Source organism: Oncorhynchus nerka, linkage group LG2, assembly GCF_034236695.1.
Source record: "Oncorhynchus nerka isolate Pitt River linkage group LG2, Oner_Uvic_2.0, whole genome shotgun sequence".
NCBI classification, from domain to species: Eukaryota; Metazoa; Chordata; class Actinopteri; order Salmoniformes; family Salmonidae; genus Oncorhynchus; species Oncorhynchus nerka.
In genome coordinates this window covers 48,925,641-48,952,935 of record NC_088397.1, presented here as the reverse complement: position 1 = coordinate 48,952,935, position 27,295 = coordinate 48,925,641, and the positions used below count along the sequence as shown (strand labels likewise).

Genomic DNA, 27,295 nt, shown 5'->3' with positions numbered 1-27,295 from the left:
TGTCTGTGCGGGTCGCTACAATAGTGAGGGTATGCTACATGCTACACCGTCACTCATGATAGTGAGGGTATGCTACATGCTACATCGTCATTCATGATAGTGAGGGTATGCTACATGCTACACTGTCATTCATGACAGTGAGGGTATGCTACATGCTACACGTCACTCATGATACATTTACATTTTACATTTAAGTCATTTAGCAGACGCTCTTATCCAGAGCGACTTACAAATTGGTGCATTCACCTTATGACCTCCAGTGGAACAGTAGTGCATCTAAATCTTTTCAGGGGGAGGGGGGGGTGAGAGGGATTACTTTATCCTATCCTAGGTATTCCTTAAAGAGGTGGGGTTTCAGGTGTCTCCGGAAGGTGGTGATTGACTCCGCTGTCCTGGCGTCGTGAGGGAGTTTGTTCCACCATTGGGGGCCAGAGCAGCGAACAGTTTTGACTGGGCTGAGCGGGAACTGTACTTCCTCAGTGGTAGGGAGGCGAGCAGGCCAGAGGTGGATGAACGCAGTGCCCTTGTTTGGGTGTAGGGCCTGATCAGAGCCTGGAGGTACTGAGGTGCCGTTCCCCTCACAGCTCCGTAGGCAAGCACCATGGTCTTGTAGCGGATGCGAGCTTCAACTGGAAGCCAGTGGAGGGAGCGGAGGAGCGGGGTGACGTGAGAGAACTTGGGAAGGTTGAACACCAGACGGGCTGCGGCGTTCTGGATGAGTTGTAGGGGTTTAATGGCACAGGCAGGGAGCCCAGCCAACAGCGAGTTGCAGTAATCCAGACGGGAGATGACAAGTGCCTGGATTAGGACCTGCGCCGCTTCCTGTGTGAGGCAGGGTCGTACTCTGCGGATGTTGTAGAGCATGAACCTACAGGAACGGGCCACCGCCTTGATGTTAGTTGAGAACGACAGGGTGTTGTCCAGGATCACGCCAAGGTTCTTAGCGCTCTGGGAGGAGGACACAATGGAGTTGTCAACCGTGATGGCGAGATCATGGAACGGGCAGTCCTTCCCCGGGAGGAAGAGCAGCTCCGTCTTGCCGAGGTTCAGCTTGAGGTGGTGATCCGTCATCCACACGGATATGTCTGTGAGGGTATGCTACATGCTACATCGTCATTCATGATAGTGAGGGTATCTTACATGCTACACCGTCATTCATGATAGTGAGGGTATGCTACATGCTACACCGTCATTCATGATAGTGAGGGTATGCTACATGCTACACTGTCATTCATGATAGTGAGGGTATGCTACATGCTACACTGTCATGATAGTGAGGGTATGCTACATGCTACACCATCACTCATGATAGTGAGGGTATGCTACATGCTACACCGTCACTCATGATAGTGAGGGTATGCTACATGCTACATCGTCATTCATGATAGTGAGGGTATGTTACATGCTACACTGTCATGATAGTGAGGGTATGCTACATGCTACACCATCACTCATGATAGTGAGGGTATGCTACATGCTACACCGTCACTCATGATAGTGAGGGTATGCTACCTGCTACATCGTCATTCATGATAGTAAGGGTATGCTACATGCTACACCGTCATTCATGATAGCGAGGGTATGCTACATGCTACACCGTCATTCATGACAGTGAGGGTTTGCTACATGCTACATCGTCATTCATGATAGTGAATGAGCAGTGGAACTACAGTATCTTTGGAAAGTATTTAGATCCATAGATTTTTACACAATTTGTTACGTTACAGCCTTATTCTGACTTGCCTAGTTAAATTAAGGTAAAATAAAATGTACTTAAAAAAAATAAAAAATCATAAAAGCAAAAACAGTTTTTTAGAAATGTTTGCAAATGTATAAATAAAACCCCCCAGAAATATCACATTTACATAAGTATTCAGACCCTTTGCTCAGTACTTTGTTGAAGCACCTTTGGCATCGATTACAGCCTCGAGTCTTCTTGGGTATGACGCTACAAGCTTGGCACACCTGTATCTGTGGAGTTTCATACATTCTTCTCTGCAGATCCTCTCAAGCTCTGTCAAGTTGGACGGGGTGCATCAGTGTACAGCTATTTTCAGGTCTCTCCAGAGATGTTCAATTGGGTTCAAGTCCGGGCTCTGGCTGGGCCACTCAATCACATTCAGAGACTTGTCCTGAAACCACTCCTGCGTTGTCTTGGCTGTGTGCTTAGGGTCGTTGTCCCATTGGAAGGTGAACCTTCGCCTCAGTCTGAGGTCCTCAGCGCTCTAGAGCAGGTTTTCATCAAGGATCTCTCTGTACTTTGCTCCGTTCATCTTTCCCTCGATCCTGACTAGTCTCCCAGTCCCTGCCGCTGAAAAAAACATCCCCACAGCATGGCGCTGCCATCACCATGCGTCACCGTAGGGATGGTGCCAGGTTTCCTCCATACGCGATGCTTGGCATTCAGATCAAAGAGTTCAATCTTGGTTTCATCAGACCAGAGAATCTTGTTTCTCGGACCAGTCTTTAGATGCCTTTTACTGAGTTGTGACTTCCGTCTGGCCACTCTACCATAAAACCTTATTGGTGGAGTGCTGGAGAGATGGCTGTCCTTCTGGAGGGTTCTCCCATCTCCACCGAGGAACTCTGGAGCTCTGTCAGAGTGACCCTCGAGTTCCTGGTCACCTCCCTGACCAAGGCTCCTCTCCCCCGATTGCTCAGTTTGGCCGGGCAGCCAGCTCTATGAAGAGTCTTGGTGGTTCCACACTTCTTCAATTTGAGAATGATGGAGGGCTCGTGTTCTTGGGGACCTTCAATGGTACAGAAATGTTTTGGTACCCTTCCCCAGATCTGTGCCTCGACACAATCCTGTCTCAGAGCTCTACGGACAATTCCTTCGACCTCATTACTTGGTTTTTGCTCTGACATACATGTCAACTGTGGGACCTTATATAGACAGGTGTGTGCCTTTCCAAATCATGTCCAATCAATTGTATTTCAGTTTTTTTTTAGGTTCGTCATTATTGTGTTTAGATTGATGAGGGAATTTTTTCCCAATCAATTTTAGAATAAGGCTGTAACATAACAAAATGTGGAGAAAGTCAAGGGGTCTGAATAGGGGTCTTTCCCTCATTAAGCGCCAGGGAAGAGAGGAGGAGGGAGGAGGCTGTAGAGAGGGGAGCCCTGCCAGTGAGAAAGAAGGGACGTGGAAGGATGGGGGATGTAGTCGGTCTGTTGAAAGGAAATGGCTGGCCACTGGTCTACCGGCCGCAGGGAGAGTGGGGAGGAGGGGGATGAAATGAGGGAGGGGATAGGTTGTGCTACATAATGACTTGTTCCCTGGCCCTCAGAAAGACTCCCTGCTGGAGTTCCTATTTGACCATGTCCAACAGGTTTGTGTGTTGTTTTGTGTGTGTGGGCACGTTGTTTTATGGTGTGTGTGTGTGTGTGTGTGTGTGTGTGTGTGTGTGTGTGTGTGTGTACTCACGTCTATGATGTCAGACAGGTCGTGGATGTAGTATTTGAACACACAGCTGTTGGTGGCCTCCAGAGCCAGCAGGTATTCATTCCTCGCCTTGACCGCTTTCAGCTTGTTCTCTGTGTACTTAGCCTGCCTCTGAGAGGGAGACAGAGAGAGACACACAGAGAGAGACCCAGAGAGAGGGGGGAGAGAGAGAACAGGATAGAGAGAGAGAGGGGGGGAGAGAGAGAACAGGATAGAGAGAGGGGGGAGAGAGAGAGAGAGAGAGAACAAGATAGAGAGAGATAGAGAGAGAGAAAGAGAGAGGGGGAAAGAGATAGAGGTGGAAAGAGAGAGAGAGAGGGGGAACAGGATAGAGAGAGAGAGAGAGAGAGAGAGAGAGAGGGGGAAGAGAGAGAGAACAGGATAGAGAGAGAGAGAGAGAGAGAGAGAGAGAGAGAGGGAGGGAGAGGGGGAGAGAGAGAGGGGCAGAGAGAGAGGAGGAGGAGAGAGAGGGGGAATCAAGAGCAAGAGAGAGAGAGAGAGAGAGAGAGAGAGAGAGAGAGAGAAAGAGGTAGGGGAGAGAGAGAGAGTGGACAGAGAGAGAGAGAACATGGTCTATATTGGTGATGGAGCTAGCTATAAGAGTAGGGTCACTCTGACAGAGCCCAGCTGTAGTAAAGCATTCTGCTATACACTCATACATCCTTATTGAATAACACACACATGCAGGCATACACATGCATATACACACAGGCTGCAGGTGCACTCACACACACACACACACACACACTATAATGGGCTGTGCTGTGTGAGCTGCATCGTCAGCCAACCTGTCAGTAGGGGTGTCAGGGTCTCATACTCAGACAGGGCTGCTATCATATCCTTGACCCTGCGCGCACACACACATACTCTCTCTCTCTCTCTCTCTCTCTCTCTCTCTCTCTACCTTCTCCTTCATCTTCTCTATCTTCTTGACCGAGGAGCGTCGGACATGTTTCTCCTCAGTCTTGACGCTGGCCAGTGTGTCAGGTGACCTGGGAGTCTGTCTGTCGTCCTGGCGACCAGAACGCCCCATCTGCTTCTCCTCCTGTTTCTCTGCATCCTTCAGTTTGTTCTCAGAGCTGATACTGTCTGTGTTGTACATGTGGTATGTCTTCATCACCTACAGTGCACAGGGACGAGCAGAGCAGTGTTAGAGAGAGAGAGAGAGGTAGAGAGAGAGAGAGAGAGAGAGAGAGAGAGAGAGAGAGAGGGGAGAGAGGGAGAGGGGGAGAGAGAGGAGTGGGAGAGAGAGAGAGAGAGAGAGAGAGAGAGAGGGAAAGAGAGGGGGAGAGAGGGGAGAGGAGAGAGGGGAGAGAGAGAGAGAGAGAGAGAGAGAGAGAGAGAGAGAGGGAGAGAGGGAGAGAGGGGGAGAGAGAGAGAGAGAGGGGGAGAGGGGGAGAGAGAGGGGTGGAAGAGAGAGAGAGAGAGATGGGGTGGGGGAGAGAGAGAGAGAGAGAGACGGGGAGGAGAGAGAGAGAGAGGGGGAGAGGGGGAGAGAGGGGAGAGAGAGAGAGAGAGAGAGAGAGAGAGAGAGAGAGAGAGAGAGAGAGAGAGAAAATAGAAAGGAGGATAGAGAGAGAGAGCGAGTGTGTGTGTATCACATACACACACACCCTTGAGAAGCATGGCTGGCAGGCAGGACAGTGGATTGTCAGGAATGAGGCCTAGCGTTACCAAGAGGCGTGGAGCGCTGGCTTCCCACATCACTGCCAAGGAATGACCCACACACATGCATACACACATACTATCTCCCCCCCCCCTCTCTCACACGCAATTCTTCCAGGAAATGACCCACACACACCTGTGTGCAGTGTCAGCACTAAACACTGACCACTTAAAGGGGAAACATGGGTGGACCCCATCATTACATTTCCCTCTTTAAACCGTCAGGCCGAGTCGCGCTGCTGCTTCACAAGGGCCGGCCTGAGCTAGGCACTGCACAGAATCACTGCTATGTCTATTAGAAGGATACGTTCGAACAAAGGTGTTTGATATCATCTGCACCTCACGTAACACATTCTATCTATCAGACTCTGTCAAGTACTGAGGCAGGCGTTAAGCCAAGTCCTCTCTTCCCACCTCGTATGTCTGAGAAGCAGGCTGAGTATACGTGTGTGTGTCGGTGTGTGTGTGTGTGTGTGTGTGTGTGCCAGGCTGACTCTATTTCTGTCTAGTGGAGTCTCTCACTGTGCAATTACACTATTAGTCTGCTGCTACTGGCCTGGACATGGTCACATGGTTCCTTTGCTCCCTCCCAGTAGGGGATCTCTCCCTGGTGTGTGAGGAGACAGCCTTACCGTGTAGAGCTCGTTCAGAACCTTCATCAGATCCTCGTGAAGCTGAACGCCGACCTCTTTACTCTGCGGAGACACACAGAGACACAGGAACACGATGAACAAGGATGTCTCTCCTCTGTGATTACAGACGTACCCTACAATAACATGAACAAGATAAATCCATCTAAAGTCCAACCAGCCCGCAACTGTCCTCCATCCATCCGTCCATATAACCCCCCCCCCTCTCTCTATTAGTCAGGAGCATGATACCCAGGGGTTGGTGGGGGGGGTGCCGGGTGAGATGAAGGGATACAGGAGGGGATGGAGGGAGGACATGGAGTGATGAGGGTGCTACCAGGCTCCACACGGGCTGCAGGTGACAAATGATTCTGCACGGAGAAAGCTCCTCACTAGTGGGCTGTGCTTGGGAGTTGGCTGAGCGTTAAAATGTGGTTTCCGCTCACCTCTAATGTGTGCTGGGTGGAAAGCTTCTGTTACCTACGCCTCTTGGAGGAGGGAACGCGACACGCCGCGACATCTCAACTCCCCGTGGGGTGAACAACGTATGTGATCGTCGGGGCGGGGGGGGAAGGGACGACAGAGGCAGAGAAAAAATACCGTTGACAGGGAATTGATTATTCCTAACACACGGTAACGTGGGGGAAAAGGGGCTGGACGGAACCAAAGCAAAGAAAGTAAAAGTTTAAGCGTCCCCTCTCCTACCTTACCTGCCATCCCCACTTCTAACCTTCAGCACCACCTGGTGCGCTAACAAAAATACAGGGGGTGTTCGGCCCAGGTCTTACCTAACCTTCAGCACCACCTGGTGCGCTAACCAAAATACAGGGGGTGTTCGGCCCAGGTCTTACCTAACCTTCAGCACCCCCTGGTGCGCTAACCAAAATACAGGCGGTGTTCGGCCCAGGTCTTAACTAACCTTCTGCACCACCTGGTGCGCTAACCAAAATACAGGCGGTGTTCGGCCCAAGTCTTACCTAATCTTCAGCACCACCTGATGCGCTAATCAAAATACAGGCGGTGTTCGGCCCAAGTCTTACCTAACCTTCAGCACCACCTGGTGCGCTAACCAAAATACAGGGGGTGTTCCGCCCAGGTCTTACCTAGTGTGCATAGACAGATTAAATACTATAATAATAATAATAATAATAATACGTTGTATTTATTCAGTATAGTGCTTTTCCACCTACAGTAGGTGCTCAAAGCGCTTTACATAGTGAGGGGCCATTCTCAACTCTTCCACCACCAATGTGTAGCACCCGCTTGGGTGATGCACGGCAACCATATTGTGGCAGAACGCTCACCACACATCAGCTATCATGGTGGAGAGGTGAGGAGTCATATATGCCAATTGGGAATTTGACCACCGGGGTTAACACACCTACTCTTATGATAAGTGCCATGGGATTTTGAAAAACCCAGTGTCGTCAAAAACGTGATTTTCCTCTGTTTCAGGCCTATATATATTTCCACACTATGAGGTTGGAATAATACTGTGAAATTGTTTAAAACGATGATAATGCCATTTTAAGTTAAGCGTGTAAGAGCTGTTTGAAAGTTAAGCCTGTTTTGGTGGGATAGAGTGTTGGCCAGTCTGGTGACATCACCAGGCAGAAAATTTGCTAATAGACCAATAAGAAAGAGAGTTCCAAACCTCTCTGCCAATAACAGACCACTCAGACCACTCCCAGAAAAGTCCTAACATAATTCTTGCTTGAGAAATTGCTCTTTGCTATTTTTGTTAATTTTGTACCCTTTCTATTGAAAACAATCACTGTAAGGCACTTAGTTGATACCCAGATATGATTTGATAAGGAGATTAAAAACAGTGGCATTGGCGGGGCCTCCCGAGTGAGGCAGTGGTCTAAGGCACTGCATCGCACTGCTAGAGGCGGTTACTACAGACCCGGGTTCATTCCGGGAGTCCCATAGGACGGCGCATAATTGGCCCAGCGTCGTCCTGGTTAGGGGAGGGTTTGGCCTGTGGGGCTTTACTTGGCTCATCGCGCTTTAGCGACTCCTTGTGGCGGGGCAGGGTGCCTGCAGGCTGACCCCGGTCGCCAGTTGAACGATGTTTCCTCCAACACATTGGTGTGGCTGGCTGGCGGGTGTTAAAGAGCGTGATTAAGCGGGTCATGTTTCAGTGGGATGCAGGGTAGTATGCTGCTGGCTATGATTCTGAGCTTGCTAAGGTTAGAGAAATTCATTTAGTTCTGACTCTAAGCCTTCCCTCCTGATTGTGAAATTGCAGCCGTTGGCAGCGTGTGTGTGAGCGCGTGTCTGTCCTGGAGGATGAAGCAGTCAGAGGTGCAAATGAAGTGCCAAGACGAGACCTGAGACCAGCTACGGCATGAGACCTGAACAGAGATGACGTCTAAGAGACAGAGATGGTGAGCAAGAGAGAGAGAGAGAGAAAGAGACAGAGAAAGATCGAGAGGGAGAGAGAGATAGCGACAAAGAGAAAGGGCGAAGGAGACAGGAAAAGAGAGAGAGAGACGGAGTAACAGATTGTAAAAATAAAATAAAAAAATCACAAACACGTGTTCAGGGATTATCCCACAGACAAGAGGTGAGGGGGAGACGGGGAAGAACAGGGGAGAAAGGCGAGGGATGAGGAGAGAATATTGTTTATTCTATTTAAGCTTTATTTAACTAGGCAAGTCAGTTAAGAACCCATTCTTATCTATAATGACGGCCTACACCGGCCGAACCCGGGCGACGCTGGGCCAATTGTGCGCCGCCCTATGGGACTCCCAATCACGGCCGGTTGTGATACAGCCTGGGTTCACACCAGGGCGTCTGTAGTGACTCCTCAGCACTGAGATGCAGTGCCTTAGACCACTGCGCCACACGGGCGCCCCCACCTATAAGAATGGAGTATAGAATTCCAAGAGGGGTCGTTTAGGATGAAAGGGGGAGAGATGGATGGAGGAAGGGTAAGGAAAGAGAGATTAGAGAGTGGGTAAAGGGAGGTGGAGAGCAGGGGAGACAGTGCCAACGGACATTGAGCAGAGTCCCTCTCCTCCCCCTCTCTAAACCCCGTTGATTGATCAGAGGGCTTAAGTGTCCGTCAAGTGACATATAGCCAAACGATAGCCAATCAAAAAGCAATCTGCCACGGCAAAACACGGCCATCCATCAGACACAAGACCCCTGACCTCTAACCCCTAGCCCTCTCGTCTCCTTCCAAACAGTCGGTCTTCCCTGATGGAGAAATGTGAGAAGAGATATGGAGAGAGGGAAGATATGTTAGAAGAAAACGGAAGCCAATAGATCAGCACTTTCTCCTCAGTCCGTCCAGACGTGTCCGATTCAGGCCTCGGGGGACAATTTGGACCGTTTGAAATGTTCACACTTTAAATAAGTGCACTGAACACTCATTAGAGCATTTCGTTTCTCTCTCTCTCACACACACACACACACACAGATGAGCAGCTTCCTCTCACAACATCACCCACACACACCCTGCTGAACAGTATCTGCACTACTTGCCAAAGCCGTACTCTCTCTGTGTGTGTGTGTGTGTGTGTGTGTGTGTGTGTGTGTGTGTGTGTGTGTGTGTGTGTGTGTGTGTGTGTGTGTGTGTGTGTGTGTGTGTGTGTGACTGTAGACCTGTAGCCTCTGGTTCCACTGGCTTTCATGTCACTGACTGGATTAGTTTCATTTAACCAATGATCTAGTTAATTTGCCATTGTGGGAAAGAGTACCCTTGCCAAAATTAAACAACAAAGATTTGGAAATAATCCGCCTTGGTGTGTGTGCTTATTTATAGGAAATCTGTGTTTTGATGAGATATTCCACAGAGTGATTGGTTTGGCTCACTCTAAAGCTTCCACTCAGTCAGACCAACAGAAGCTGCAGCAACACCCCCTACACTCCTGGCACTCCCAACACTACCAACACTCCCAACATTACCAACACTCCCAACATTGCCAACACTCCCAACATTACCAACACTCCCAACATTACTAACACTCCCAACCTTACCAACACTCCCTACACCCCTGGAACTCCCAACATTACCAACACTCCCAACATTACTAACACTCCCTACACCCCTGGCACTCCCAACATTACCAACACTCCCAACATTACCAACACTCCCTACACCCCTGGCACTCCCAACATTACCAACACTCCCAACATTACCAACACTCCCAACATTACTAACACTCCCTACACCCCTGGCACTCCCAACATTACCAACACTCCCAACATTACTAACACTCCCTACACCCCTGGCACTCCCAACATTACCAACACTCCCAACATTACCAACACTCCCAACATTACTAACACTCCCTACACCCCTGGCACTCCCAACATTACCAACACTCCCAACATTACCAACACTCCCAACATTACTAACACTCCCTACACCCCTGGCACTCCCAACATTACCAACACTCCCAACATTACCAACACTCCCTACACCCCTGGCACTCCCAACATTACCAACACTCCCAACCAACACTCCTACACCCCTGGCACTCCCAACATTACCAACACTCCCAACATTACTAAACAATTACCAACACTCCCTACACCCCTGGAACTCCCAACATTACCAACACTCCCAACATTACTAACACTCCCTACACCCCTGGCACTCCCAACATTACCAACACTCCCAACATTACCAACACTCCCTACACCCCCCTCCCAACATTACCAACACTCCCAACATTACCAACACTCCCTACACCCCTGAAACTCCCAACATTACCAACACTCCCAACATTACCAACACTCCCTACACCCCTGGAACTCCCAACATTACCAACACTCCCAACATTACCAACATTACCAACACTCCCTACACCCCTGGCACTCCCAACATTACCAACACTCCCAACATTACCAACACTCCCAACATTACCAACACTCCCTACACCCCTGGAACTCCCAACATTACCAACACTCCCAACATTACTAACACTCCCAACCTTACCAACACTCCCTACACCCCTGGAACTCCCAACATTACCAACACTCCCAACATTACTAACACTCCCTACACCCCTGGCACTCCCAACATTACCAACACTCCCAACATTACCAACACTCCCTACACCCCTGGCACTCCCAACATTACCAACACTCCCAACATTACCAACACTCCCTACACCCCTGAAACTCCCAACATTACCAACACTCCCAACATTACCAACACTCCCTACACCCCTGGAACTCCCAACATTACCAACACTCCCAACATTACCAACACTCCCAACATTACCAACACTCCCTACACCCCTGGCACTCCCAACATTACCAACACTCCCAACATTACCAACACTCCCAACATTACCAACACTCCCAACATTACTAACACTCCCAACATTACCAACACTCCCTACACCCCTGGAACTCCCAACATTACCAACACTCCCAACATTACCAACACTCCCTACACCCCTGGCACTCCCAACATTACCAACACTCCCAACATTACCAACACTCCCTACACCCCTGGAACTCCCAACATTACCAACACTCCCAACATTACCAACACTCCCTACACCCCTGGCACTCCCAACATTACCAACACTCCCAACATTACCAACACTCCCAACATTACTAACACTCCCAACATTACCAACACTCCCAACATTACTAACGCCCCAACATTACCAACACTCCCAACATTACCAACATTACCAACACCCCTGGCACTCCCAACATTACCAACACTCCCAACATTACTAACACTCCCAACATTCCCAACACTCCCAACATTACCAACACCCCCTACACCCCTGTCACTCCCAACATTACCAACACTCCCAACATTACCAACACTCCCAACATTACCAACATTACCAACACTCCCAACATTACCAACACCCCCTACACCCCTGGCACTCCCAACACTTCCTATACTTCTGATACCCCCAACATCCCAACAACCCCTACACCCCTGGCACTCCCAACACTTCCTATACTTCTGATACCCCCAACATCCCAACACCCCCACTCCCCTGGCACTCCCAACACTTCCTATACTTCTGATAACCCCAAAACACAACACCCTTACACCCCAACATCCCCAACATTCAAACACTCCTTATACTCCCAACATCCCAACGCCCCCTATACCCCCCAACACCACTTATACCCCCAACACCCTAACACCCCTTATACACCCAACATCCTTTCTACCCCCAACACCCCTACACCCCCAACATCCCTTATACTCCCAACACGCCCGACACCCCCAACAAGAGGTCTTCGCGTTTTTAACAGATCCAAAATTCTGAGATCCGACCCCGGACCTGAGCGTGTCCTAAATTCTGACTTTTGTATCGGATCTGGGTCGGGTCTGGTATAATTGCCACGGGTCTTGGTTATGCGCAATTAAAATGGATTTACCGACTGGATCCGACTGAACCTTTCCTCTGTTCATTTAGTGTTTTTCGTGATGAGAACCACGCAGGCTTGTTATCTGTGTCAGCCAATTGTGACTCAATAAAACATATACTGTGGCTTATGTCCAGTTGAAACTGGTTCCAGCTGCTCACCTCACTGTGTCTTCTGCTGATGAGAGAGAGCCAGAGAATTAAAGGAGCCTCGGTCTAGGCTACTGTTGATGGTGAAGATGGAGTCCTTTTTCATTGAAGCAAAACTAAAGTTAGAGTGGAAAGATTTTCGTGAAAAGAAGCCGGCAAGGGGAATGTCCCCGGGGACAAGTCTTAATAATCTAGTGGACAAAGATGAGAAGAACGTTAGCCAGCCAAGTGGACCGCGTGCAACTCGCTATTCAAGTTTGATGCAATTTTCTACCTTTGGTTTCTTTATTTTCATACTTATTATAAATTGTTTAGTCATAATTCTTATTGTAAATCATTATTATTATTGTAGGCCTATTTTTATTTTTATTTTATAAAAAGTTATGTAAATAGCCTATGCAAAAAGTGCTTTTTTTGTTGGCTAAATTAACTTCTTCGAGATAGGGGGCGCTCTTTTAATTTTTGGATAAAAAACGTTCCCGTTTTAAACAAGATATTTTGTCACGAAAAGATGCTCGACTATGCATGTAATTGACAGCTTTGGAAAGAAAAAACTCTGACGTTTCCAAAACTGCAAAGATATTATCTGTGAGTGCCCCAGAACTAATGCTACAGGCGAAACCAAGATGAAATTTCATACAGGAAATGGTCCAGATTTTGAATGCCCTATGTTCCAATGTCTCCTTATATGGCTGTGAATGCGCCTGCACTTTCTGTCGTTTCCCCAAGGTGTCTGCAGCATTGTGACGTATTTGCAGGCATATCATTGGAAGATTGACCATAAGAGACTACATTTACCAGGTGTCCGCCCGGTGTCCTCCGTCGAAATTATTGCGTAATCTCCAGGCGCGTGCATGTTTCCATTTTGAAGAGAGGAGAAACTAAACTGCCAGGAGTGACTTATCATCGAATAGATATGTGAAAAACACCTTGAGGATTGATTCTGAACAACGTTTGCCATGTTTCTGTCGATATTATGGAGTTAATTTGGGAAAAAGTTTGTGTTTTAATGACTGAATTTTCGGGGGGTTTTCTCAGCCAAACGTGATAAACAAAACGGAGCGATTTCTCCTACACAAATAATATTTTTGGAAAAACTGAACATTTGCTATCTAACTGAGAGTCTCCTCATTGAAAACATCTGAAGTTCTTCAAAGGTAAATTATTTTATTTGAATGCTTTTCTTGTTTTTGTGAAAATGTTGCATGCTGAATGCTAGGCTTAATGCTATGCTAGGCTATCAATACTCTTACACAAATGCTTGTTTAGCTATGGTTCAAAAGCATATTTTGAAAATCTGAGATGACAGTGTTGTTAACAAAAGGCTAAGCTTGAGAGCAAATATATTTATTTCATTTAATTTGCGATTTTCATGAATAGTTAACGTTGCGTTATGGTAATGAGCTTGAGGCTATAAATAGGATCCCGGATACGGGATTGCTCGTCGCAACAGGTTAAAGTTCTAACAGTTTAAAAAAAATGTACCTTGGTATTTTGTTTAAGGTTAAAAGTAGGCCTGTTATAAAAGAAGTAGCATTAGCCTATTGCTGTCCTTTGTTGGGTTGGCCTACTGTAGCCAATGGCCTTTGTTGGGTTGGCCTACGGTAGCCAATGGCCTTTGTTGGGTTGGCCTACGGTAGCCAATCACCTTTGTTGGTAATAGCTGCAATGTAATAAGCCTGTTCCAAACTTTTTTTAAGGTTTCATTCTGTGGAGCCGTTTTCATTGGCCATATTAAGTTCCAGCTACAATGTTGTGTTGTGTCGCAACACAATAGAATTACCGGTCGGCCGAATATGCTATTCGCATTCAAACCATGAAAAGGAAAAACCAAAGAGGACAAGATTCAAAACTTAATTTAATGCTGCAATATAATAACCTGGTCGTATTTCCCCTATAAACAATGACTTGAGGTACTTTGATATTACCCTAATAAAGTTGCAACATTGTTGTTGAAGTTTGGCGTGGTATGGCAATTACAAGGTCGAGCCACTGCAGGCCTATGAAGACAGTGCACACCGGCATTCCAACTTTTATTTTATTTATTTCACCTTTATTTAACCAGGTAAGCAAGTTGAGAACAAGTTCTCATTTACAATTGCGACCTGGCCAAGATAAAGCAAAGCAGTTCGACACATACAACGACACAGAGTTACACATGGAGTAAAACAAACATACAGTCAATAATACAGTAAAAAAAAAAAAAAAAAAAAAAAAAAAACAAGTCTATATACAATGTGAGCAAATTAGGTGAGAAGGGAGGTAAAGGCAAAAAAGGCCATGGTGGCAAAGTAAATACAATATAGCAAGTAAAACACTGGAATGGTAGTATTGCAATGGAAGAATGTGCAAAGTAGAAATAAAAATAATGGGGTGCAAAGGAGCAAAATAAATAAATAAATTAAATACAGTTGGGAAAGAGGTAGTTGTTTGGGCTAAATTATAGGTGGGCTATGTACAGGTGCAGTAATCTGTAAGATGCTCTGACAGTTGGTGCTTAAAGCTAGTGAGGGAGATAAGTGTTTCCAATTTAAGAGATTTTTGTAGTTCGTTCCAGTCATTGGCAGCAGAGAACTGGAAGGAGAGGCGGCCAAAGAAAGAATTGGTTTTGGGGGTGACTAGAGAGATATACCTGCTGGAGCGTGTGCTACAGGTGGGAGATGCTATGGTGACCAGCGAGCTGAGATAATGTGGGACTTTACCTAGCAGGGTCTTGTAGATGACATGGAGCCAGTGGGTTTGGCGACGAGTATGAAGCGAGGGCCAGCCAACGAGAGCGTACAGGTCGCAATGGTGGGTAGTATATGGGGCTTTGGTGACAAAACGGATAGCACTGTGATAGACTGCATCCAATTTGTTGAGTAGGGTATTGGAGGCTATTTTGTAAATGACATCGCCAAAGTCGAGGATTGGTAGGATGGTCAATTTTACAAGGGTATGTTTGGCAGCATGAGTGAAGGATGCTTTGTTGCGAAATAGGAAGCCAATTCTAGATTTAACTTTGGATTGAGATGTTTGATATGGGTCTGGAAGGAGAGTTTACAGTCTAACCAGACACCTAAGTATTTGTAGTTGTCCACGTATTCTAAGTCAGAGCCGTCCAGAGTAGTGATGTTGGACAGGCGGGTAGGTGCAGGTAGCGATCGGTTGAAGAGCATGCATTTAGTTTTACTTGTATTTAAGAGCAATTGGAGGCCACGGAAGGAGAGTTGTATGGCATTGAAGCTTGCCTGGAGGGTTGTTAACACAGTGTCCAAAGAAGGGCCGGAAGTATACAGAATGGTGTCGTCTGCGTAGAGGTGGATCAGAGACTCACCAGCAGCAAGAGCGACCTCATTGATGTATACAGAGAAGAGAGTCGGTCCAAGAATTGAACCCTGTGGCACCCCCAGAGAGACTGCCAGAGGTCCGGACAGCAGACCCTCCGATTTGACACACTGAACTCTATCAGAGAAGTAGTTGGTGAACCAGGCGAGGCAATCATTTGAGAAACCAAGGCTGTCGAGTCTGCCGATGAGGATGTGGTGGTTGACAGAGTCGAAAGCCTTGGCCAGATCAATGAATACGGCTGCACAGTAATGTTTCTTATCGATGGCGGTTAAGATATCGTTTAGGACCTTGAGCGTGGCTGAGGTGCACCCATGACCAGCTCTGAAACCAGATTGCATAGCAGAGAAGGTATGGTGAGATTCGAAATGGTCGGTAATCTGTTTGTTGACTTGGCTTTCAAGACCTTAGAAAGGCATGGTAGGATAGATATAGGTCTGTAGCAGTTTGGGTCAAGAGTGTCCCCCCTTTGAAGAGGGGGATGACCGCAGCTGCTTTCCAATCTTTGGGAATCTCAGATGACACGAAAGAGAGGTTGAACAGGCTAGTAATAGGGGTGGCAACAATTTCGGCAGATAATTTTAGAAAGAAAGGGTCCAGATTGTCTAGCCCGGCTGATTTGTAGGGGTCCAGATTTTTCAGCTCTTTCAGAACTTCAGCTGAATGGATTTGGGAGAAGGAGAAATGGGGAAGGCTTGGGCGAGTTGCTGTTGGGGGTGCAGTGCTGTTGACCGGGGTAGGAGTTGCCAGGTGGAAAGCATGGCCAGCCGTAGAAAAATGCTTATTGAAATTCTCAATTATGGTGGATTTATCAGTGGTGACAGTGTTTCCTATCTTCAGTGCAGTGGGCAGCTGGGAGGAGGTGTTCTTATTCTCCATGGACTTTACAGTGTCCCAGAACTTTTTAGAGTTAGTGTTGCAGGAAGCAAATTTCTGCTTGAAAAAGCTAGCCTTGGCTTTTCTAACTGCCTGTGTATAACGGTTTCTAGCTTCCCTGAACAGCTGCATATCACGGGGGCTGTTCGATGCTAATGCAGAACGCCATAGGAACGCCATGACAGTTGAACATGAGGTGAAGGAGAACGTTCTAGAGCTACTCCTTTAATCTAACAATATAATATGTATCTTTCTAAAAAAAAAAACATATTCTGATCGAAAATGTACCAATTCGCCTCCTTCTGTATGCCTACATCTGTGTATCATTGATATGATTTATTTAAGTGTCATACACCGACCGGTGCCCAGCCCCCGGACACTACAGAACAAAATAACATTTGACCAAAAAAAGTACATTTCTCCTCCTTCTCCAGTCACTGTGAACAAACTGAGCAATCTCAAACACGCCCCGTAGGGAAAAAGAAGTGAACAACAACAAAAAATGTCAAGCCTCTGCTCGCCCCTTTACCAGAATACTCCAGGCGTAAATGTTACAAAACAGATCGTCATACAGAGGGCAATAAAACACTAAATTGATTTCGTTTTCGATTTCCCCACGATCACACAAGCAGGCAAATTCTCTCCTCTTCAGGCACTCTGTTCAATCTAACCATCTCTATAGCCAGAGGGAGGGGGCACGATCTGACTTGTGCTCAAACTGCCCTTAGTTTTTTCCTTAGGTCCAGGCAGACATAATGGTTCTGTAGTTCTCTTTGGTGAGAGTGTACATTCTAAGTTTAGGTTTAAACCGAACATCAACTGCCCATTTTTCCTCGTGGATCAGAAAAAGCTTGTCCTTGATTTGGTTAACACCACATGGTAATTTGTTACTGATTATAAACGGGGTGGTTCAAGGCCTGAACGGTGACTGGCTGAAAGCCGTGGAATATGAGACCATATACCACGGGTATGACAAAACATGTGTTTTTACTGTTCTAATTACGTTGGTAAGCAGTTTATAATAGCAATAAGGCACTTTGGGGGTTTGTGTATCCGTGGGCTGCGTCCGGCCTAAGAACAGCCCTTACCCATGGTATATTGGCCATATACCGTGCCAGCTTTAATATATACTGAAAATCAGTTTCACAGAAAAATAGATAGCCCACGGATAGTTATTATTAGAGTCCCAGTCTAACACTGTTTTTTTTGTGTGATTCTGTTCTGGCATATTTATCAGACTGTTCCATAGACTTACCATGTCCCATTTTTTTGCCTAACCACACATGGTTCCCAAGCCCATATCTCCACAGACTGCCAGGTACTACCGTACGGCAGTCGTAGCCTGACAGTTATAAAGAAATCCGTGACGATGTGGGGAACACGGCGCCGGCATATCTCTATCTAGGTCTAAGCTTGTCTCCTTGAATATACATTATGTTATATATCATACAGTGGACTCCTAAGTCTATAGGCCTATGCGCATGCAATTCCCTGTGAGGCGTTTGGCGCTCAAATATCCGACAGCGTCGAATATTATTGTTTTAGGAGAGTTAAAAGCAATAAAAAAATAGACTATAAAGTTTTGAATATGCTACACGTCGATCCGAACCAGCACGGGGTCTGTTTGGGCCGAGCTCCCTGCCATCCAGGACCTTCATACCAGGCGGTGTGAAAGGAAGACCCGGAAAATGGTTAAAGACTCCAGCCACCCAAGCCGTGTGCTCTCTGCTTCTGCATGCCAAGCAGTACCGGAGCAACACATCTGTAACCAACAGCCTCCTAAACAGCTCCTCTCCTCTCCTCTCCTCTCCTCTCCTCTCCTCTCCTCTCCCTCTCCCTCCCCTCCCCTCCCCTCCCCTCCTCCTCTCCTCTCCTCTCTCTCCTCTCCTCTCCCCTCCCTCCTCCTCCTCCTCCTCCCTCTCCTCTCCTCTCCTCTCCTCTCTCTCTGTGTACTGTAGGTTAATGCCTGAAGGTGTGCTTGCAAATCACGCAGTGACACTGAGCCATTGGGAGGCGAGGGAGGCTGGAGGAGGAGAGGGGGACAGAGACGAGGCTGGGAGGACAAGATAATGAGCTTTCCATAGGAGGCTGCTGGCTACAGCTCTGAATACTTGGCAGATCACACTAACGCTCTCACGCACAAACACACACAATCATTATATATGCTGCTGCTACTCTGTTTATCATATAGCCTGATGCCTAGTCACCTATACATATCTACCCCTACCACTTCAGTATTGTAAATATGGTATTGGAACTGACCCTGGAACTGACCCTGTATATAACTTACTTACTTTCTTGTGTTCTTCTTATTCACTGCATTGTCGGGAAAGAGCTTGTTCACTGTACTTGTGCACATGACAATTAAACTTCAATACAGGGCTAATGGGGTGGGGGAGGCAGGGGGGCAGAGAGTGGGGGGGGCAGGGAAGGAGGGAGGGAGATAAAGTATTTGTCAGGGGGAGATAACATCTGCATGGCTGAAGAGATCACAGAGTTGTGTGTGTTATATTGTGTGTGGGTGGTGTGGTGCGCCTCTGTGTGTGGGACGTGCGCTCCCGTGCGTGTTACCTTTTTGAAGAGTCGTCCGGAGTCCTCGCTGACCTGGGCGAAGCGCGGTATGATGTTGTTGAGGTAGAGGTCAGAGAGGGTCGCGTGGTCTCGGCTCTCTCTCTTCACCTGAGTCAACAGCAGGTTCCAACAGTTGACTGGAGACAGCACACTCTGCTCCTTCCTGCACGGAGAGACAGAAGGAGAATTGATACCACAAGCTGCATCAGTATTCAAAGTGTTCAGCACTTGTATACCAGGGCATTATGCACTAAAACCTAACATGATTTCATTATCACTCCTCTCAATGAAAGCACCAAAGGTAGAAGGAAAAAATATACAAATGTGAAAGAGAGAGAGAGAGAGAGAGAGAGAGAAGAGAGAGAGAGAGAGAGAGAGAGAGAGAGAGAGAGAGAGAGAGAAAAGAGAGAGAGGGAGAGAGAGAGAGAGACTTTATTGAAATATGTCTTAAAAGGCTGAGGCCTGAGGCTTTGGCAATGTTAACACATGTTTCCCATGCCAATAAAGCCCTTGAATTGAATTTAATTGAATTTAATTGAAATTGAATTGAGAGAGAGAGAGAGAGGGGGAGGGAGAGAGAGAGAGAGAGAGAGAGAGAGAGAGAGAGAGAGAGAGAGAGAGAGAGAGAGAGAGAGAGAGAGAGAGAGACTTTATTGAAATATGTCTTAAAAGGCTGAGGCCTGAGGCTTACTTCTGAGTTAGACTGGTCAGAGCAGCATGCCACTCTGCTACAGAATAAAAATCTATCGATCCTTACTCACATCCCCTGAAGACCTTGACCCTCGACGTCGGGCCCCAGGGCTCAGTAGCATACCCCACGGTAAACTACATCAACCATGCATACACACACACCACACAGAAGGGCTCGCACCCCTAGACACCCATCTCCTCAGCTGCCGCTCTGGTATTCCTGAGACCTTCCCTTCAGCAACCCAGAGCTTAGAAACCCACTATCCGTTTGTGTGTGTGTGTGTGTGCGTGTGTGTCAGTGAGGGCAGTGGGTTTACTGGGGGGTTTCAGCTTAGATGTGGCTGTCGGGGTGGGGCACACAGCCAGAGACAGTTGGACACGTGTGTGTCTGTGTGAGTGTGTGTGTCTGGGGGGGGGGGGGTGCACAGCCAGAAACCTTTGTGTGTGTCTCTGTACTAGAGGGAAGCCTTCTCAGAAAGCCCATCCCAGTCACGCAGAGAGGGAATACGAGATAAACACTCAGACATAGAATGAGGTAGAGAGTATCATCGTTACACATTCTATACAGCCACACTGTCCAAACGCCAACTCTAAAAGTCTAATAGACTTCACTGACTGCATTGTAAAACTCCACACACACTCCTATGTGTGTGTGGGTGCGCATGTCTGTGTGTGTGTGGTGCGCGCGCCCAGATAAATGGAGATTGGAGAGCAGTTTGTAAGTGTGTGTAGAGCACACTTTTCTACCATGACAGATACTTGAAGAAAAAAGAACGGTATCATGTCGCAAGCTACGTATTTCTTTTTTATAGCGCATTCTTCTCTTCTCTACCCTGCAACTCTTCCTTGGGTCCTTGGTGTACAAGAGATGTGTTTTCTGTCAATATACCTGGTCAAATAATGGTTCATAAACATCTACAAGGGGGCCCCATAAAATTATATTCTGTTTTCTCTGTTTTATTTTTCCTGGTTTTTGTTATTTTCCTTTCATTTTTTTATTCTCAATTGTACACAGAGAAACAACAGAAATGGATGTTCTGAATCCATGTCAACGCTTAAATCACAACAGAAGACCAAATTTGAGGTTATAAATATATATATATATATATATTAGAGATGCTGCTGGATGCTAAAGTGCATTCTTCCTATGTGTGTGTGTGTGTGTGTGTGTGTGTGTGTGTGTGTGTGTGCGTGCATGTCTGTGTGCGTGCATGTCTGTGTGTGTGCGTGTCTGTGTGCGTGTCTGTCTGTGTGCGTGCGTGTCACAGAATGGTTTCAGAATGAGTGTAAATGGATGAGTGTGGTCTGTTGTGCCCTAAAGCACAGATTTGGTATCACACACACACACACACACACACACACACACACACACACACACACACACACACACACACACACACCAGGATAAGTAGAGTATTGACCCCCGAAGACACATAGTTAGAGAGACACAGCATGTCTTTGACTGAGGGGGAGAAAGAGACAGGGGGAGGTTGACTGGGGGGAAAGTCTGGTGCTGATGGTGACGTAACGCTAGAGATGTAAGACCCAGGCACTGGGAACACTGGGCGAGTCAATGTGACTGGAGGCTGTGGGCTGTGTGATAGTAATATCATAGCTTATGGTAAATAGCTGTGAAAAGGACAAAGTGACTATTAAACCAGAACTGAACATATTCGGAACAAGAACTCTAAACACGGCTTGGGTAATCACTGCGTTTGTATCTGTCTGTCAGTCTGTCTGTCTGTCAGTCAGTCAGTGTGACATCCCGCCTAGTTGCGCAACCCAGCGCGTGTCCTCTATCGCCATGTGACCACCCCTTAACCCTCTACCCAGATGTCACCATGGCAACACCAAGGCTGCCACTCCAAACAGATTTGGGCAAACGCTAAATCTAAAAAAGTCTAATAGGTCGTTCAGACAAGACTTCACTGGTTGCACTGTAAAAGTTTTCCCAGGGTCACCTCTGACCCCAAGACATCACATGGTCACAAACGCACACAGACACACACGCTGGACTGCCTGGATGTTTCCTCCAGTTGAAGTCTTCCTCCAGTGGGTCATACATTCCTGCAGCATTAGAGACATAGAGGGGCCAGGATAGGAGAGGAGAGAAGCAAGCTGGGGTCCATTTCTCTATGTTAGTGGTCTCTCCACATTCCGCTCATGCAGTCTCGTTGCCACAGACACGCAGAAACACCCAGGGCAGCAGTCACTATGGGGTTAAACATGTAACCTCCCGTTGCTCAACCCCCTGCTGCTCCAGTCACTACGGGGTTAAACCACGCAACCCCCTGTTGCTCCAGTCACTACGGGTTAAACCATGCAACCCCCTGTTGCTCCAGTCACTACGGGTTAAACCATGCAACCCCCTGTTGCTCCAGTCACTACGGGGTTAAACCACGCAACCCCCTGTTGCTCCAGTCACTACGGGGTTAAACCACGCAACCCCCTGTTGCTCCAGTCACTACGGGTTAAACCACGCAACCCCCTGTTGCTCCAGTCACTACGGGGTTAAACCATGCAACCCCCTGTTGCTCCAGTCACTACGGGGTTAAACCACGCAACCCCCTGTTGCTCCAGTCACTACGGGGTTAAACCATGCAACCCCCTGTTGCTCCAGTCACTACGGGGTTAAACCACGCAACCCCCTGTTGCTCCAGTCACTACGGGGTTAAACCACGCAACCCCCTGTTGCTCCAGTCACTACGGGGTTAAACCACGCAACCCCTGTTGCTCCAGTCACTACGGGGTTAAACCATGCAACCCCCTGTTGCTCCAGTCACTACGGGGTTAAACCATGCAACCCCCTGTTGCTCCAGTCACTACGGGGTTAAACCACACAACCCCCTGTTGCCCGCCAGCGAATAGGCGGAATACCAGGGGTCTCCACGGAATCACCACACACGCACATACACACACACACAAAACCGGAAAATATGTGAGATTCCAGTATGGCACCAGAGCTGGAGCAGATGAGCTGTTAAGGGCCCAGTTGTTAGAGAGAGCGGGATGGGGGGGGAGAGAGAGAGAGGGAGGGAGGGGGTTAGAAAGAGAGCTGGGGGGGCGGCGAGGGGTGAGAAGAGCAAGACAAATATGAGATGCTGACGAAACAGTAGTATTCTCGCCTCTCCTCCTCCCTCCATTCCCCCCACACTCCTCCTCCGAGGGGAGAGGATCGCCCCAAGCATCGATCAGAGAGGGGAGCTGTGCTGTCCGCAGGAGACATGTAATCTCCGCGGGGGTGTGATCGAGTCTGGAAGTCCAGACACAAGCAGACAGGATATTGATCACATAAACGCAACGCGGGGATCGTGTGTGTTTCCCCGGGAAAAGTCCCCCCCTGTACGTCTAGTAGGTCATCAATTTCAGGAAGAGTGTGACTGGCTGGAACACGGCAAGATGGACAACAAGAAAGAGGAAGTGAAACGAAAAGGGAACAAGAAAGGGAAGTACAAAGAGAAAGAAAGGAGAAAAGCAGAAGAGGAAAGTGGTGTAGCTCGAGTCACAGCCAAACAAGTTCAGAGCAGCTTGCTTTCCCTGAAGACGTCCAGGTGCAGGGCGTTAATTTGATCACTCGTTTGTTGCTGAGAATTTTCCTGCGCGGCAGGAAATGCGAACTTATAGAGGGGGAACTTTTGAAAAAGCCTTTTTAAAGTTTGTCATTTAAAATGTCAGACTTGATTCGCCCTGACGGAAAACGTGTCAGCCCTGACAAAAAAAAAGCGGACAATTCACTAGAATCCACGTAATAATTCACATTTCCTGCTGCTGAAGGATTATTTCCCTGCTGTAGAAAACTGGCTCAAGTGAAGATGTCTTCAGATGTCTCCTGTCATACCGTAGTGCTGGAAATGGCCAAGGACCATACATAAGTATCACGATGTATTGCGATTCATGCGATTCACACGATTCTGTATGTATTGCGATTCATGCGATTCACACGATTCTGTATGTATTGCGATTCACACGATACTGTATGTATTGCGATTCACACAATTCTGTATGTATTGCGATTCACACGATTCTGTATGTATTGCGATTCATGCGATTCACACGATTCTGTATGTATTGCGATTCATGCGATCCACACGATTCTGTATGTATTGCGATTCCTCACCATATGTCTGCTGAAGAGGGACAAGAGAGAGTTATGAGAAGACGAGTTTTGATCAGTCATGGAAATAACAGTGCTGAAACAACAAATTGTTTCCCTATTTAAAAAGACGACAGAGAACAAGATATGAAGGACAAATAGTGGAGTTTTGGTGCAGGTACAGCCGACTAGCGCAGAAAATAATATTGCGATATTGTCAAAGCGATACGATACATATCGTCAGAAATAATATCCCGCTATGTAACTGTAACGATTTCTTCCCCAGTCACTGACGGATGTACCAGGCTTGCTAGTATTACTCCTAGTGCTGTTATTACTATAGTCTTACTATTAGCACCGTGTACTGTCAGCAGGCCGTCCCAAACCCATCACAGCTCAGCGCGGCGTAGAGCAGAGCGGCCCGCCACACATTACAGCAGAGGATTATGGGTTTAGACAGGAAGAGGATCTGACAGCGGCCAGACGCTCTGGTGAGGGAGGCCACGAGACACTCAAACAGCGCCGACAGTGAGCCTCAATCTTTCCTTCCTTCTAATCCACTGGCTGTGTATGCGTGTTATTAATGTGTTCTCCCTGTCATATCACAGTGTGGAGAACTGCTATTATTAAAAGACCCCGAAGGGCGTTTCCTTTCCTCCCCTTCTCTCCTCTCCTCTGCTCTCCATTCCTCTCTTCTCCCCTTCTCTCCTTCCCCTCTCTTCCCCTCCTCTTCTCTCCTCTCTCCTTCTATCAACCTCTCCTCTCCTCTCCTCTCACACCACAGGAGGAATTATAGAACCAGGTGTCACACTGGTAGAGATAATCACTGTTCTGCTGTGTGTGTGTGTGTGTGTGTGTGTGTGTGTGTGTGTGTGTGTGTGTGTGTGTGTGTCCGTGTTTTTGGGCAAGGTTACACACTGCAAGGTGCTGCAGAGTATACCGAGCACAAAATCACCACCTGGCATCGTTGGCAATGGGACACATGTACCCACGTGGGCACACACACACACACACACACACACACACACACACACACACACACACACACACACACACACACACACACACACAGGAAGAAATGAGTGTAAATTGAAGTCAATGTTGCTTAAATGTGAATCCTAGTGTTGACGTTAACAGTGTGGTGAGAAAGCAGACGAAGAGGCATACACCAAGTCCAGCACTACTGTGTGTGTATGAGTTATGGATAACCCTGCACTGCCTGGACACACACACACACACACATCTGGGTCAGTAGGGGAAAACCTCACTCTGTCCAGAGATGACCAGGTCATGATCTCTCTCTCTCTCTCTCTCTCTCTCTCTCTCTGTCTCTGTAGTCAAACCCTCTTCAGATGATATCAGTTCACTAAGCTGCTTACGCAAGGCTGGCTTAACAGCACCGACAGAGTGGTAGTGTGTGTGCGTCTGTGTGTGCGCGTGTGTGTATTTTACTTGAGCTGGTGGTCCTTGGTGCTGCGTGTCTTCGTAAGGAACCGCTCGGCCAGTTTCTCCAGGTTACGACTGTAGTCCATCTCCACCTCCGCCTTCTTCCTGAAGAAGTCCTGCAGGTCCTGCAGCAGCTGCACCCTCAGCTCACACTGCTGGTCCAGACACTTCAACTGCTCCACCAGCTGGGCACGGATCTCTACAGAGAGGAGGGGGGGAAGGGGTTAGAGAACAGGGGCAGAAATGTGTGGCGCGGTCCTCGTTTCACAGGAGCATTGTAAAACAAGCTCTCTCACAGGGAACCGGCCTATCCTCCCGTGCCACAAAGCTGGATCCCTACTAGCCATGACCGGCTGGCCCTGCGGTTATTTATTAGGCCTAATGAAAATGTTAATGCCTAGTCTAACTTCAATTAGAGAGGCCTAGATTGTATTTTAAAAATAATAATCATACAAATAGTCTATTATATGAAACAAATATTATATTCTGAAGTTTTGTTTTGTTATTGTGTAGGCGACCTGTTTTTCTAGGCTAAAGATGATTTATTGCAGGGATGAAGACGCAGTGGACAGTGTTTCACTTTTCAATAAAACATCTCATGTTGTGTGTGCGTCTGTGTGTGTGTGTGTGTGTGTGCGTCTATGCATGTATGTGTGTGTGTGTGTGTGTGTGTGTGTGTGTGTGTGTGTGCGTCTATGCATGTATGTGTGTGTGTGTGTGTGTGTGTGTGTGTGTGTGTGTGTGTGTGTGTGTGTGTGTGTGTGTGTGTGTGTGTGTGTGTGTGTGTGTGTGTGTGTGTATGTATGTATGTATGTATGTGTATGTGTGTGTGTGTGAGTAAGGCATCACACACACTGAATAGAGAGAGAGACTGAGGCCAAGCAGAGGATCCTGAGCGAATGTGAAGGCAGCATTTCAAGTCTTGAGGACACACACACACATGATGCGAAACTGGATTAGGGATGACAGATGACAGACTAATGCTATGCTCTCATAGCTGCCTGGCAGACAAGAGGGCTTGAGATTCTATGAACCCCTCAGTCTTAAAATAACACACACGATCAGCGCTCACACAAGCACACACCCAAAACTGTACACACACACACACACACACACACACACACACCGTTGTTCGTGTCCTACCTTTACACCCCCTGCTGTATATGAAGCGGATGGCTTTAGCTTCCATATTGCTGAGCCTGAGTGAGTGTGGCCACTGTCTGACACTAACTCTCAGCCACTCTGCTCTGCTCTGCTCTGCTCTGCCGCTTACAGCTGAGAGGACAGTTTCACAAAGCCACAAAGAGAAGTGGGATTTACAACTATCTGTCTGACTGTAAACTCTGTCTGAAAGCTATGCCCTCCCTCCCTCCCTCCCTCCCCCACACACACACACACACACACACACACACACACACAGACACACACACACACACACACACACACACACACACACACAGACCCACACACAGGCAGACACTAACACTGCAGTCTCCCATCTTGATGTTCATTCTCTGCTGATTAGAGGGTAGACTGCCTTCAAATGACATCATCTAGTTACAGTACACGATGCAGACACACAGGTCTGTGTGTAATAAGGCAGGTGTGTGTGTGTACTACAGTTTGGCTTGCAGCCTTTGTCTACATGTGTCTGTGTTGTGTGTTGAATGATGTCTGCTGTGTGTGTATAGTAATTTGCTGTTTGCTGGCTGTGTCATCTTGAATGACGGGAAATGATTCATTGTCATGCACACACACACACACGCAGGCCTGTAATTACCTAGACAATGCAACAGGAAGGCACACACAACACAAACCAGATACATACCAAATGACTTGCACAATTTATTTTGGCTTCACGCAAAAATAGAGAGAACTGAGAAAAGACTCATAAAGAAATAAGAGGGAAAGGGGAAGAGAAATGGAGAGAGAGAGACCTGAGGGCCCAGCAGGAAAGGGTGGCCACAGCCCTCAAGGGAGGGATTGAAAAAGCTTATTCCACTTTCCGCAAGTGCTACCACGAAAACACCCAGCCACCATACAG

At 47.5% G+C, this 27,295-nt stretch overlaps 1 protein-coding gene across 1 annotated transcript in view; it reads right to left on the bottom strand.

Moving 5' to 3' along the window:
* Window positions 1-27,295, bottom strand: part of LOC115136830 (SLIT-ROBO Rho GTPase-activating protein 2-like) — a 141,146-nt gene that overhangs the window by 40,402 nt on the left and 73,449 nt on the right. Inside the window, exons 2-6 of the mRNA XM_065027237.1 lie at window positions 25,258-25,450; window positions 19,023-19,185; window positions 5,743-5,805; window positions 4,350-4,565; window positions 3,428-3,556 (exon numbers count right to left, since the gene is read on the bottom strand). Of these exons, the coding sequence (XP_064883309.1) occupies window positions 3,428-3,556; window positions 4,350-4,565; window positions 5,743-5,805; window positions 19,023-19,185; window positions 25,258-25,450 (764 nt within the window). The remainder of the gene's footprint in view (window positions 1-3,427; window positions 3,557-4,349; window positions 4,566-5,742; window positions 5,806-19,022; window positions 19,186-25,257; window positions 25,451-27,295) is intronic.